Source organism: Mauremys reevesii, linkage group 6 (genome assembly GCF_016161935.1).
Source record: "Mauremys reevesii isolate NIE-2019 linkage group 6, ASM1616193v1, whole genome shotgun sequence".
NCBI classification, from domain to species: domain Eukaryota; kingdom Metazoa; phylum Chordata; order Testudines; family Geoemydidae; genus Mauremys; species Mauremys reevesii.
The window spans coordinates 14,140,233-14,153,641 of NC_052628.1; the positions used below are offsets into that span (position 1 = coordinate 14,140,233).

General features: G+C 43.5%; 1 protein-coding gene across 14 annotated transcripts in view; it reads left to right on the forward strand.

The window, feature by feature from the left end:
• Positions 1 to 13,409, forward strand: part of CTIF (cap binding complex dependent translation initiation factor) — a 316,149-nt gene that overhangs the window by 116,200 nt on the left and 186,540 nt on the right. For all 14 annotated transcript variants that reach the window (XM_039544403.1, XM_039544404.1, XM_039544408.1 and 11 more), the window contains 3 exons: positions 5,369 to 5,442; positions 6,564 to 6,668; positions 13,155 to 13,230. In XM_039544403.1, the coding sequence (XP_039400337.1) occupies positions 5,369 to 5,442; positions 6,564 to 6,668; positions 13,155 to 13,230 (255 nt within the window). The remainder of the gene's footprint in view (positions 1 to 5,368; positions 5,443 to 6,563; positions 6,669 to 13,154; positions 13,231 to 13,409) is intronic.

Here is a 13,409-nt window from a genome sequence, read left to right on the forward strand (position 1 = left end):
AATAGTCAGACCCATAGCTGGTCGTTTGCTTGTGCCATCACTATGGTTATGTGGGCATATATGCTGTGACTGCACACACATTAGGCACACCATTGATGTAGATTTTGTCCACCTGCATTTGTGCACACAGTATTTTGAGTCCCTAATGTGCCTAGTCCCATAATGTGTGTAGAGTCTGTTTGATCAAATCTCCTTAATCTGTCTAAGCATTTATAATACTCTTATCATTCTGTCTTTCAATAATCACTGTTAATGGGTCAATTAATTTTTTAGAGTAATATTCCAACTCCACTTGAATACAAATGATTATTTAAACCCATGGGTTGGGTCATTGGGATCTTGAAGTTTAAAGCTGATTATAGTTATTATTGCCATCCCAGGGAACTATCTTAAAATATCTTTTGCATCAGGATTTGAGAACCAGCCTCTTTGATTACTGAGTTTCAGGACCATACAGAGAGCGTTTCAGTGTCCACAGCTATGCCTTGTATAGGCTTACATATATGCTACCTCACTGGTCCTTCAGTTTGCTCAGACTTCACAACTGAACACCATGGCTTTTAAATTGTGATTTAAATCTATTTAAAAAGTTGACTTGAAATAAACTTTGGAGGGACATATGCATTGAAGTGAGTGACTGAAATGGCGCACAGTTTATTATTGATTAATCCATGTAACTTTAATTAGAAAACTGGGTAACTGAATAGCTCAGGACAGTGATAATGGGCTATGGAAGGGATCCTCCTCACCCTCCAGTGTATTCCGTTTTGTTTTGTTGTCTCCTTCCTCTGAAACAATGGCCACAGCTGGAGATGGGACCTGGGATGGGGTGGGCCAGTACTTGGAGGTGGCACAGAGAAATGGTTCTCAACCAGGGGTACGTGTACCCCTGAGGGTACACAGAGGTCTTCCAGGGGTTACATAAACCCATTTAGATATTTGCCTAGCTTTACAACAGGCTACATAAAAAGCACTAGCGAAGTCAGTACCAACTAAAATGTCAGACATGCCTCCCAGGCTGCTTGTCCCAGTCTGTCCCCAACTAGTCCCAGTCCTCCCACCATCCGTGGCACTCCGTCTCCTCATCAGTCCTCCTCACACACCTCCTGCCCACCTCCTCGCTGGTTCCCCGTCTCTTTGCCCAAATAGTCCCAGTCTCCTTGCCCAACTGCTCATCCAGTTTCCCTCTTCCAGCTCCCAGGCCCATTCTCTTTGCCAAACCGTTCCCAGTCTCCTCCCACCGAGTCCCACTCTCCTCTGCCCCCCCTCTGGCTCCCAGTCAGTCCCCTATCTCTCCCCACCCTAATTCACAGTTCCAGATGTCTTCTACCCTGGCCCCCACCAGCCTCCAGTGTCACCCCGCCGCCCCCCATGGCTCCTTATTCTGATTTATTCCCCTCACTTCCCAGGTTTGGCTCTTGTCCCTTCTGCATTCGAATTACGCAGCTCCCTTTTCTGCTCTTCCTGGCCCCAGCAGAGGGACAGACATTGAGAGCACAAGGGAGACAGGCTCTCTTGTGCTCAGTGTCAGGTGCCTAGCTCTGGATCCGGCATGGCTCAGATCTGCAGTTGCAGGGCAAGTCCTGCTCAACCTCCTGTAACAATCTGCTGGAACATGCGCAGTGCGCATCAAATCTTTGAAGAATTCAGCTGCAAAACGCTAGTTGATCTCTACTGAGCATGTGTCATCTGTGACTTTTCAAAGGATTATAATGGCAAAAATTGAGTAGATTTTCACAGGGATGGCAGAAGGCAGATGTCTGATGCAAAGGCCACCCGCCAGCCAATTCAGTTCCTTGCTCCAAAGCCTGGGGGTCTTAGAGCTTCTCAAAGAAAAGGTCACCAGAATTTTTTAACATTGGTAAAACTACTTATTTTTCTCTAAACTTATTCTCTGAAATCACTGAATCTTTGTGGCTGAAAAAAAAAATCAGCCCCAAGGAGCTACCCAGCACATAAAATTTCAGCTCAAGTGCTTAAGATTTGGCAAAGTTATAATAAACTGAAAGCAACAGAGTTTTATCAGAAGTATCAGACAACCTTAATATTGGGTGTTGCTACCAGACCCTCCTATAATGTGTTTACAAGCTGATCCCATGAGTCAGTCTAGTGGTCTGAGTACAGAACTGGGAGCTAGGAACATGATCTAGTTCCAGTTTGGCCACTGATTCTCCGAGGGGCCCGGGCAGGTCGATTAACCTCTCTGCCTCAGTTTCCTTCATCTTAAAATGGGAGTAACACTTACATAGCAGGGGGGTGTAGGGAGATGGATAGATGGATGCTAGCAGAGGGTTTTGAAGATGAGAAGCACCTTGTAAGTATTTAACTTGTTCATTTTATGTGACTTACCATTCCATTCTTCTCACTTTGCTCTTAATTCAGTAAAGATTTTGGACATCGAAAACCCTCCTTATTCTGGTCTCTGTGCTGCTTTATCATGAGTTTTCACATCTGATTATACTGCATTGTTTTCCTATTTACTCCAGGGAAAGAGGAGACATGTTATTACAGTAGATTCATGGGATGTTTACAGGGATAAATGTAAAAAATGTTTGACTTCGTTACACTTAGGTTTTGCAGTAGGCCTTGAATTCAGAAAACCTACCGACCTTAGTGGGACAAGGAGGTTAAGATTGAGGCCTGTTAGGTTTCACAGACTGGTTGGTTCAAGGGACTTATACCTCTATGCAGCTATTGGCTGCTGGTTCAAATCCTACTTAGGTTGGTGGTGAGTGACTGAAAGTTATTGCCGTTTGATGGCTATATGGTGGCCACTGTATGGCTGAGGTATGTTGGTAGGGCAGTACAGAGAACTCTTGCTTATGCTGATGTTACGTATGTTGCAACCATTTGTGGACAAACAGAAGAGTAAAGACTCCAGAGCTGTCAAGCCAACACTTTCTCCTAGCACCTTTTCACTTTGAAAAGAAAATGCAAGGAGCTCAGTTTGACTTTGTTTTCTTAAAACACTTGGGTTTCCCCCATATGTTTTCAGCACAAGTGGTTTGATACATATCAGGGAGGATGAAATGTTGTGTGCTGACCTACAGCATATTTGCTTTCACACCATTTTTGTGGTTAGGTTCATATCTTAGTGGGGCTGCAATAGTCAGATGATTATTAAGTGCAAGTGTTGACAGTGAGTTTGCTATGTGCTCAAGGTAAGCAGCTTTGCTGGAGATAACAGAGGGGCTTTGCCTCTGAAGCAGTGGCATTCCTCTGAGGTCCTTCACCTGATTCATGTTGGTGAGGAAGGTGGACAGAAACTGCACATTTATGACAGGGTAATCTGGGACTATGAAACAAAAGGACAAAGCATTCATCTCCTTTAGCCAAGCGCTTGTTGCTCAAAGGGTAGTGCCTTTGGAAAGAACTAAAGAATGTTTTAGTAAACTGTAAGCGTGACATCGTTGAATGGTTTGTGTGGGAGCTAGCAAGGCCCTGTACTTCCAAAGTCTTCAGGCTAGTCCTATCAGACCTCCCCCTCCCGTCCCTCCATAATGCTAATTTTTTGTACATTATGGAGTTGGGCACCCAAGCACTTCTAGTCTGCAGTGGTGACATATATAGTAATGGCACAATTATCGTGCGAGTTACGTGGTATGGTGATATCTCATGATCTGATATTGTGCTGAGCCAGAAGAAATGGTGTTCCTGTCGGATCTCGAGCAGTAATTGTCACAGCTGTAAACCTTAAAGGTGTCCGGTGTCTCATTAGATAACTCCGCCTGGTGAAATGCTGTCATGTTGATGTTTTTGTGACTCTGTAGATAAGGACAACTCTCTTGTTGTGACTGCTAAAACTGCTTCACAGTCAGCTACAAAAAGGAGCCCCTTAAAATTCAGGGATTTGATTCAGTCAGGGCCAAATCTGAGGGATGAGCTAACTGGCCAGCAAGCCTTAAACCTGGCAAACTGTTTCCTCTGTGAAGCCAAGTCCTAATAGACCCTATAAGGCTTACAAGCTAAGGTTTAGGAAGGAGGGATGTCACACCTAGATCACAGCCAGAGCCAGAGCCCTCTCCTTATCAGGAGAAGTCCCCTGGCATTCTAAGTCAACGCTTTTTCCTTTCAAGTGGCTTGTGCTGGTGAATGGGGGGACATTATGCCATCAGGGACATCATAGTGGCCAACCATCTTCCAATCATTATCCCTCCACAACACCCAGTTTCTGCCTTGTTCCCTTCAGTCCTGGATCGTTTCCAGTAGCCATTTGGCTGCTCATGGTTGAGTTGACACCAAATTCCCTGGAGTAATTGGGGCAGGTTTCGGCTCCACCTAATTTACCAACTCTTCAGTTTGTGCAATGAGACTTCATATTCAAATTTTCATTGGCCCAGAGAAAACTTGTCCCTGTGAGTTATAACCTTCTTAAAACGGGTTAAAAATGGGAAAGCCTAACAAGTCTCTGAAGCAATTGGGGAAATGTGAGACACACCCAAAATACTGTTCATTGTAGTGTGTCTGTATTTCACTAAGGGCTTGGCTACACTTGAGAGTTGCAGCGCTGGGGGAGAGGCTCCAGTGCTGCAAACTTAACTGTCCACACCTGCAAGGCACATCCAGCGCCTGCTCTGCAGCTGCTGCTGTGCTTGTGACACCTGCTGGTCTGCTTGGGTAGCGTGGTGCAGCGCTGCTGGTGATGCGCTGCTCATCATCACACACACACACACCAGCGCTGTTATTAGGGGTAGGCAGATATATATCCCAGCTTTTTTTTAACTAAATTACTGTTTTTTTTATGCAGCTCCTCTTTCTTTTAGTTGTTGTGAACTACTCCCAGCTCGGAGAGCTGCTTTATCTAACAAACACAGTGTTTGTTTGCTGTGATCAAATCCTGTGTCTGACTGTGAACAATCAAATGAGATAATGAGGCAGGCAGGTGAGTGAGTGGGCAGGAGAGAAACAGAACAGAGACAGAGAGGGGGGGGAGAAAGGAGAAGGGGAGTTGGTTGTGTTTGTTTTTAAGAGTTAAGAGTAGGGGGTGATTGTTGTTTTTGGATTTTGCACACAGTGTGAAGCTAACAAACAGTGTTGGCTCTCCCTCTCTCTCTCTCTCTCTCCCCCCCCCCACCCCACACACCCCCCCCCCTGAAACTGAAAATGCTGGATAGCTGCCTGGCAATGCTGCCCACCCAACATGCTGCAAATGCTGCCACACACCGCACCACAGCTGGGATGCTGTGGTGCACCAGCGCTGTGTGCACACCTACACACTGGCGCTGTAAACTCCCACAGGATGACCAGCGCCAAACTCCCAGCGCCTCAGATGAAGAGTGTTGCTAATACTCAGTGGCAGAGTTATATGTTGGGTTGGGAAGTTCATTGCAACGCCTCAAGAATAACAACTCTTTCCCTTCCTTTTTAGAATGGCAACAAAGACAACTCCCTGGACATGTTGGGGACAGATATCTGGGCAGCCAATACCTTTGATTCCTTCAGGTAAGCTCATTTAAAAGCCCTTTTACAAGACAGATGGAATATGACCTCTTTTATCCCTCGCCTCAGGGCTCTTCTACAGACACGCAAGAATTGCAACTTGGAGACTGTCATGCCTCCTCCTCCCCAGTCCAGTCCTTCGTCCTAAGTGCAGATAACGTGCATCTTGTTTTTACTGGAGTTCAAGCTAGAGGAGGTGGTGGGATTGTTTGCACACCACAGGTGCACTAATTGGACTAGTTTAAGGCTACGTGTGTGCTACAGTTGGAGGTGTGATTGCACATTATGGAGGAATTTCCCTGCCAGCTTGAATAAAAATAGCAGTGAAGACAAGGTGGCACTTGGCTGTACAAGCCCTCCCAGAACCCTGGGTACATACTCGTATTCCTAGCTTGCACAGGGGTCTGTGCTCCATGCCTTCACTGCTGAGTTTAATCATGCTAGCTACCTGAGCTGCAGTAACACCTCCAGTTGCTGTGTAGACATGCCCATATCTGTCGAGGAATCTTGATACACAAAACCGAAGAGGCCTCTCAGGGACTTGGGCAAATCCAGTTGTCTGTCCCTATATCAGCAGTGTGCATGTGCATTTTGCATCAGTACTTGTGTCAGGAGCGCTTCAGTTTTCATTCCCGCACGTGGGCACGAAGGATTAAATCAAGAAAATAAACTTTCCTCCCAGCTCTGTGCTCCATTCTGTGCTGTCCATAGAGCAGTGCAGGCTTTGCTCTGCAGAAGGAAGTGTCTTCCTTGGCACTTGTTGATCCTGCGCCCCAGGCTATGTAATCCACGTTCCAGCAGGGATCTTCCAAGCAACAGATGAGAATTCCTGAGAAGGCATCTCCACTGCATGGACCAGACTAGCTGCTGCAGCAAAAGACTGAGGGGAACTTTTCAAAAGCTAAGAGCATGTGTAGCTAAGAAGGTTTAGATGCTGCACCTAGAGTTTTTATTTAGGGCGCTTAAGAGTAAAAGTTGGGGGTACCTGGTCAGGGACCGCTGGAAGCAGAAACAATGTCTCCAGAAACAATAACCTTTGGAAAATAAAGGGCAAGTATATATGAGATGCTTTTCACAATATCAACACATTTAATTAGTAGGGTGTTCTCTCTCTCCCTTCCTAGTGGTGCAACCTGGGATTTACAGCCTGAAAAGCTGGACTTCACACAGTTTCACAGGAAGCTCCGGAACACCCCCAAACACCCGCTCCCACACATAGACAGAGAAGGGTAAGTGTCATGGTGTTGTCTTCTCTAATACTGTGTGGGTGTGTGCGTGGGTGTTTGTGCGCGCACTTGGCTTCAGGGTGGGGAAACACTAATGGGTCACGTGGCAGATATTAGAAATTTGAGGTGGAAGCTTGGGTCATCTCCCGGGGGGCTAGTGTGGAACTGTTCCCTCTATTAGATTTTCTATTGCTTTGACCAGGCCAGTTTCCAACAAATATGGGCAAAACTAAATCCCTTAGAGTCAAACACCGCTTAATGATGGGAAGGACTAGAGCCCAGTTTTCTGATTTAGGTCCATCTCTGCTTTAAAAAATCCTAAGGGACATGGCTTCCACCTCTTTCTCTACCAAGACTTCCACAGTGGAACACGAAAATATTCTTCATAAATATTCCTTGCCATAATTTCACCGTCTATCTCCTAGCCATAAACCTGTGTATATTATTAAACGGTCCCTCTCTATCCTTGACATTTAACACAATCTAAATGCTTTTACACTGAGGCTGTATTCCACCATAGTTGTATAAAAGCTACAAATATTTACTGGGACTGTTTTCAATCCTTCTTCATCCATCCGTCCTTGCAGTCCCTTAGTCATCTTTGTTGTTCTCTTCATTCTCTCCAGTTTATCAACCTGAGCCTCCTCCAGGTACTAAGGTGTCCAGTACTGTGAGCAGTATTCTAGGTGCGACTCACCGGTAGTGTAGAAAGAAATCATTGCCTCACCGTTCGTGGCTTCTGCAAGTTGAGAAGTTGCCAGATCTTAATGTGGGTGGTCTTCCCTCTCCCAGCCAGTCAGTCCTGGCACCTAAACATTGGCCAGCTAAGGAGCAATGCTGGCTGTGGATATGGAGGCCACTACCTATTCTGTATGTCTGATTATGCCAAGTCGATCCTTGACGTAACTCCGTAAAGTCTCCAGCAAATGGAAGGGTATCATTTCTTTAGAGATAAGAATATCAAGGCCGCCCCTGGGGAGGGGAGCAAGTGGGGCAATTTGCCCCAGGCCCGGGCCCCACAGGGGACCCCATGAGAATATAGTATTCTATAGTATTGCAACTTTTTTTATGGAAGGGGCCCCCGAAATTGCTTTGCCCCAGGCCCCCTCAATCCTCTGGGCAGCCCTGAAGAATATAGTTACTCCAGGGCTAAATTTGGCCTCAGGTGATGCTTACTTTTGTCTGAAGAGGGATGAAAAAGTATGTTCCTGTTTAGAAGGGGTGACCGGAGGGATTAAAAATGTCTTTTATCTAATGAAGCCAGATGGCACTCATTCAGTTTTTCCATTTGCTGGAAAAAAATTCAAAGTTTCAAGTACATGCCATTAAAATGTGAGAATGTTTAGTTAAGCATTGTATCACAATTGGTGGAGCATCCCAAGGACAGGACTTGGTAACTTTCCGTTTTAGATAGCTGTGTGGGAGACCAGGCCCTTGAACTGGTGAGAAGCAAAGCATTGCTATCTTGCACAACTTCATGGTGCACTCAAAACATTGGCTTAGGTCTTTGTGCACTGGTGTTCTATGGAGTTTATAAATAGCATCTTACAGAATAGCTAGAATAACGTCTAAAGCATTTTTAACTGGTGATATTTTTGTCTACCTCTGTTTTTAAGAATTTTATACAAAGGTTGCTATGGAAAAATCAAATACATTGTGCTCAAGACCTCATGGCACTTTTCAGACAATCATGGCCATTAGAGGTGAAAGAGACATTTTATATTCATTGGATCATCTGCCCTGCTTTGCAGGATTCTTTTGCACTATAGCAGATGTGTTCACCAGTTTCTAATTGGGCGATTGTATTCTTCCTAGATACAGATTTACCTGATACAATATTATTAATTTTCTGCCCTGAATTGGCATACAGTGTTGCTGGGTGCCATTAAAAATTTGTATTGTTTCACTGCAGAGGTGGCTGGATTTCAGCCGGGCAATGATTCTGCAGTTCAGAGTTTGCTCTGGGCTCCTTTTGGATGAAAGGCACTAGACATATAAGTCTTTAATTCTACCAGATAAACACTATTGAATGTTGGTTTGGGGTTTCTTTATCAGAGTCCAACTTAAATCCACAATAGCGAGGATAAAGACAAAACCCTATGCTTAATGCACCTTGTTATGCTCATTTGTTAGAGGGACAGCGAGTGATCTTACTGACTACAGTTGCTCAGTACAAAAGGATGTGTCAGGAATTTCTTTGTGGGCTACCTTGGATTCATAATGTAGTTTAAATGCAGCAGGTTTTGGTGGGTGCGGACTCTGGATATGTTGATTGGAAATTAAAACTTTATCATAATAAACTACAACTTTAGGCCTTGATCCTGCAGTTGGATCGGTATGGGTAGATCTGTGTGTCAACGTGGAGCCCTGTTGAAAGCAGTGGGCCACCATTCAGGTGAAAGAGGCCACCCACGTGAATCTGATTGCAGGACTGGGGCTTTATTTTTGTTTGTTGCCTTTCACACAAAATATGCACCAAAACTCTTACCGGAACTAAACAATACAGCTGCTGAATTGAAAAAAGAAGGGATAGCAGAAATAGGAAAGTTAAATGGACATCATCAACTTAAGTTATGCTTGGGTTTGAAAATATTTCCCAATAATTGTCAGTAATACAAGTTACAAATAACCCCTACTAGAATTGAAAGACTAGAGAACAGTTTTTGTCTCTCTTTTTGAGTTTGCATACTTTGTGCATTCAGCAGCATTTTGTTTAGTCACAGCTTCTCTCTCTATCTCCTGGATAGTCAGCTAGTTAATCAATTTCTCCTTTGCTTGTGTTGGTTTTTGTTTTTTTGTTTTTTTTTCATCCAGGAGCAGTGGGAATTAAAACTTAAAGCTCATGTTCTCTTATGTCCACTGTGATCCCTAAATCCTTTTCAGAGTCACTGCTTTCCAGGATACAGTCCCGCATTCTGTTGGTACGGCCTGCACAGTTTGTTCCTGGGTGTATGACCTTGCATTTGGCTGGAACGCATTTTGTTTGAATGGGCCCACCTTGCCAACTGATCCAAATCACTCTGTGTGACTGTGCTATCATCATTATTTACCTGCCAATCTTTGTGTCATCTGCAAGTTTTATCAGCAGTGATTTTATGTTGACTTTAGATCATTGATGAAAATATTGAATAGTGTTGGGCCTGGAACCAATTTCTGCAGAACTCCACTGCAAAAACCTCCATTTGATGATGATTCCCCATTGACAACTGCTTTGTGAGATGTCTCAGTTAGCCAGTTCCTCATCCATTTAATGTGTGATTCATTAAATATTCTATAGTGCTATTTTTTTAATCAGAATGTCATGTGGTACTCAATCACATGCCTTACAAAAGTGTACTACATCTGCATAGTTTCCTTTTATCAATCAAACTTGTAATCTTATCAAAAAATTAAATCGGATTTGTTTGACCAGTTCTATTTTTCATAAAACTATGTTGACTGGCATTAATTATATTTCCATCCTTTCTTTCTTTATTAACTGAATCCTGTGTCAGCTTTTCTATTATTTTTCCTGGGATTAAGGCTAATTTGCTTATAATTAAGTAGTTGGGTCATCCCACTTATCGTTTATGTGCACTGGCATAACACTAGAACTCCTCCAGTCTTCTGGACATTTCCTGGTATTCCAAGGTTTATTAAGAATGAATATCAGTAGGCCAGAGATTTTTCTAGCCAACTCTTTTAGGATTCCTGATGTGGTTAATCTGACCTCCTAATTTTAGAAATGTTTATCCCTAGTAGATACTGTTTAGTATCCTCCTTAGTTACCAAAGGACTGAAAAGTTGTTCATTATCTTCATGTAATATGAGTACATCATCCTGCTTCTTTCCAAACAGAGAACACTAATATTTATGGAACACTGTTGCTTCTTCTGTATTGTTAACAAGTTTACTTTATTATCTCCACCTAGTAATTGCCCTGTACCATTGTTAGGACTTTGTTTCTGATGTTCTTAATAAACCGAAACAAAACACGTTTATTGTCCTTAATGTTGCCGTGGATTTGTCCCTGATTTCTCTTGCTTCCTTTATCAACTTTCTACACTTGATAATTTCAAATTTATATTGATTGCTGTCTACTTTTCCTTTTATCCATTTGTTGTATTATCTATTTTAAACTATTTGCAGCCTTCACTTCCCCACTGAACTCAGATGGGCTTTAACCAGTTGTCTTCTTCCTTAATTTTGGAATCATGGTTAATTTTTGCCATCTAATGAATTCTTCTTAAAGAACTCAGAATTTTCATTCACATTTGTCTAACTTTTTCCTCTCAGTTTTGCTCATAATTTTTCTCAGCTTTGGGAAATTAGCCTTTTTGAAGCACACAGTATATATATTACTGGTTGGGAATGTCTTTTGTTTATCTGTACTAACTGTGATCAGTCATGATCACTGGCCCCATTGAACATACATTAAATATTTGTAACCATATTTTAAAATCCAATAGCAGAAAGCACCTCACTTTGGTTTTATTATACAATAAACCTTAATAAAAATATACGTCCATATAACTTGAACAAGAAGGCAGGAATGAAAATTGCTGGGCATCAAACTTATTTACACAGTATTATGTGGTCTTCCTAGGTCCATCCTATTGGGGGGTGGGGTGAACGAAGAGGGATGGCTCAGTGGTTTGAGCATTGGCCTGCTAAACCCAGGGTTGTGAGTTCATTTAGGGATCTGGGGCAAAAATCTGTCTGGGGATTGATCCTGCTTTGAGCAGGGGGCTGGACTAGATGACCTCCTGAGCTCCCTTCCAACCCTGATATTCTGATTCTGTGATCCCCTATCATTGAAGCTGATGAGAGCTTTGCCCTTGGCTTCGGTGCCTTATAATTGCAGACAAATTAGGATGAAACATGTATTTAAAAAGCCCAGACTCTGAATAGGTTCTGTGATGTAACCTACATGAAATGTAACTTCCTCCCACAGGAAGTGCATCCATGAGACAATCAATACAGAATAGGAAAATACTGTTTTTGCTAATGTATTTGAGCAATGCTGTCAACCAGTAGAGCAGGTTTCTCTTTTTCTCTTCAGCAAATCCCTCCAAGGATATCTTATGCACAAAATAGTTAAATAATGCTAGTAGAGAATGAGTCTTTTGTCCTCCCCTTGTGGCTCTCCCACATAAGAAGTCTAGGACTCAGCCATAGTCATGGGGCTTAGGTCTCTGTTCCGTAGCTGATAGCACATGAATGGACTGCTGTGCCCCCTCAGAGCTGCATTGACTTCAGTTCAGCTCCACAAAGGAACAGCCATCTGCCCGTATGCCATCAGTTGCAGGATCGGAGCTTTGGCCCTTTAGCTCCAGGGACAGCGGCCTATGCTCTTAAGATATGGCTGCACTGCAGTCACGGGGCTAGCTGTCAGCACAGACTAGCCACCCGAGCAATTACTCATGGTTCCGGGTAGGCTTGTGCAGCCCATGCTGAAGTCTGTGCTGCTGCAGCTTCACCGCTCTGGTATCAAAGCTAGCTTGGGTATGTCTACACGAGCTGCAGTCACACCCCATGATTGCAGTGTAGACGTACCCTTAGTGTGAGCAGTTCCAAGCATGAGTCTCCATTGCCTGAAGCGGTAAGACTAAGGCCCAAATCCTCAAAGGTATTTAGGCACCTAACTTCCAGTGAAATCAATGGAAGTTAGGCATCTAAATACCTTTGAGGATCTGGCCCTAAGTCTCCTAGTTGTGCTGACTCCTTACCTTCTTACATGGAGCAGCCACTAGAGGGGGACAGAGGCCCTCTTTCTTTCCTGCTGTGGGTTACAATTAGTAAAACCCTTTCAAGTGAATAAACAGTTAAATAGAATTGTTTAGATTTGGATCTGTAGGTCCAGGCTTAGGTTTTGTTTTTCTCACCACCCCTTTACCAATACCAGTGCAACGGCTGCATTTGGGGTGTTGCATTACGCCGGAATTGCAAACAGGAAAATATTCAGATAAATGGTGGTGTGTTTTGAAAAACCACATTGGCTTAGCTTTCTGTAAAAGATGGACAGTTAACATTCAGGGAGAGATAAAGGTGTTGCCTGAGTGAATCTGTCATTTGTGCTCAAACTCTGCGACTTTCCAGGCTCTTCTTTTTAACCTTCTTTCCCCTTCTGTCCTTTTTATTTAAAAAAAAATCCTCTATAAATCTGACACTGACCTATGCTTGAACCAGGGATGAGTGCTGAGAATTAGCAGTACGCAGGGAAACATGAGGGATAAAGACAGTTGTTTTCATGCACACAGAAGCAAATAATCATTGGTGCAAACAGATCTGGGAGAGGCAGTTATCTGTTTAGCACGGATGGTTACCTATCTGCATGTGGTTGTTTTGGAGGCAAGGGTTATTTTGCCCAGAGATCCTCCCCATTCTTTTTTTTTCTTTTTCTCCCCATGTAGAGGTAGAAAACTAAACTCGCCTTCTGTGGTGGGTGAGAAACGTTAACTTTGGTTTCACATGCTCTTTTTCTTTTTATTGTTGTTGTTCCTGGCTCAGGCTTGGAAAAGCGAAGCACGAGGATGGAGATGGAATCAACCTGAATGACATAGAGAAAGTCCTTCCTGTCTGGCAGGTATGTTTTGGTGGCACCGTATTGCTGATATATTGCTGGTTCCCATTTGTTCGTATTGCTGATGAAGATGAACCCTTCTTTTGCGCTGTACCCCACATGGTTAGAGATCTAGCTGGCTGTGTAAATTAAAGTCCTGTGGTCAGCTAGCTGTGGTGCTTGTGTAATCCACAAGAGAGGAG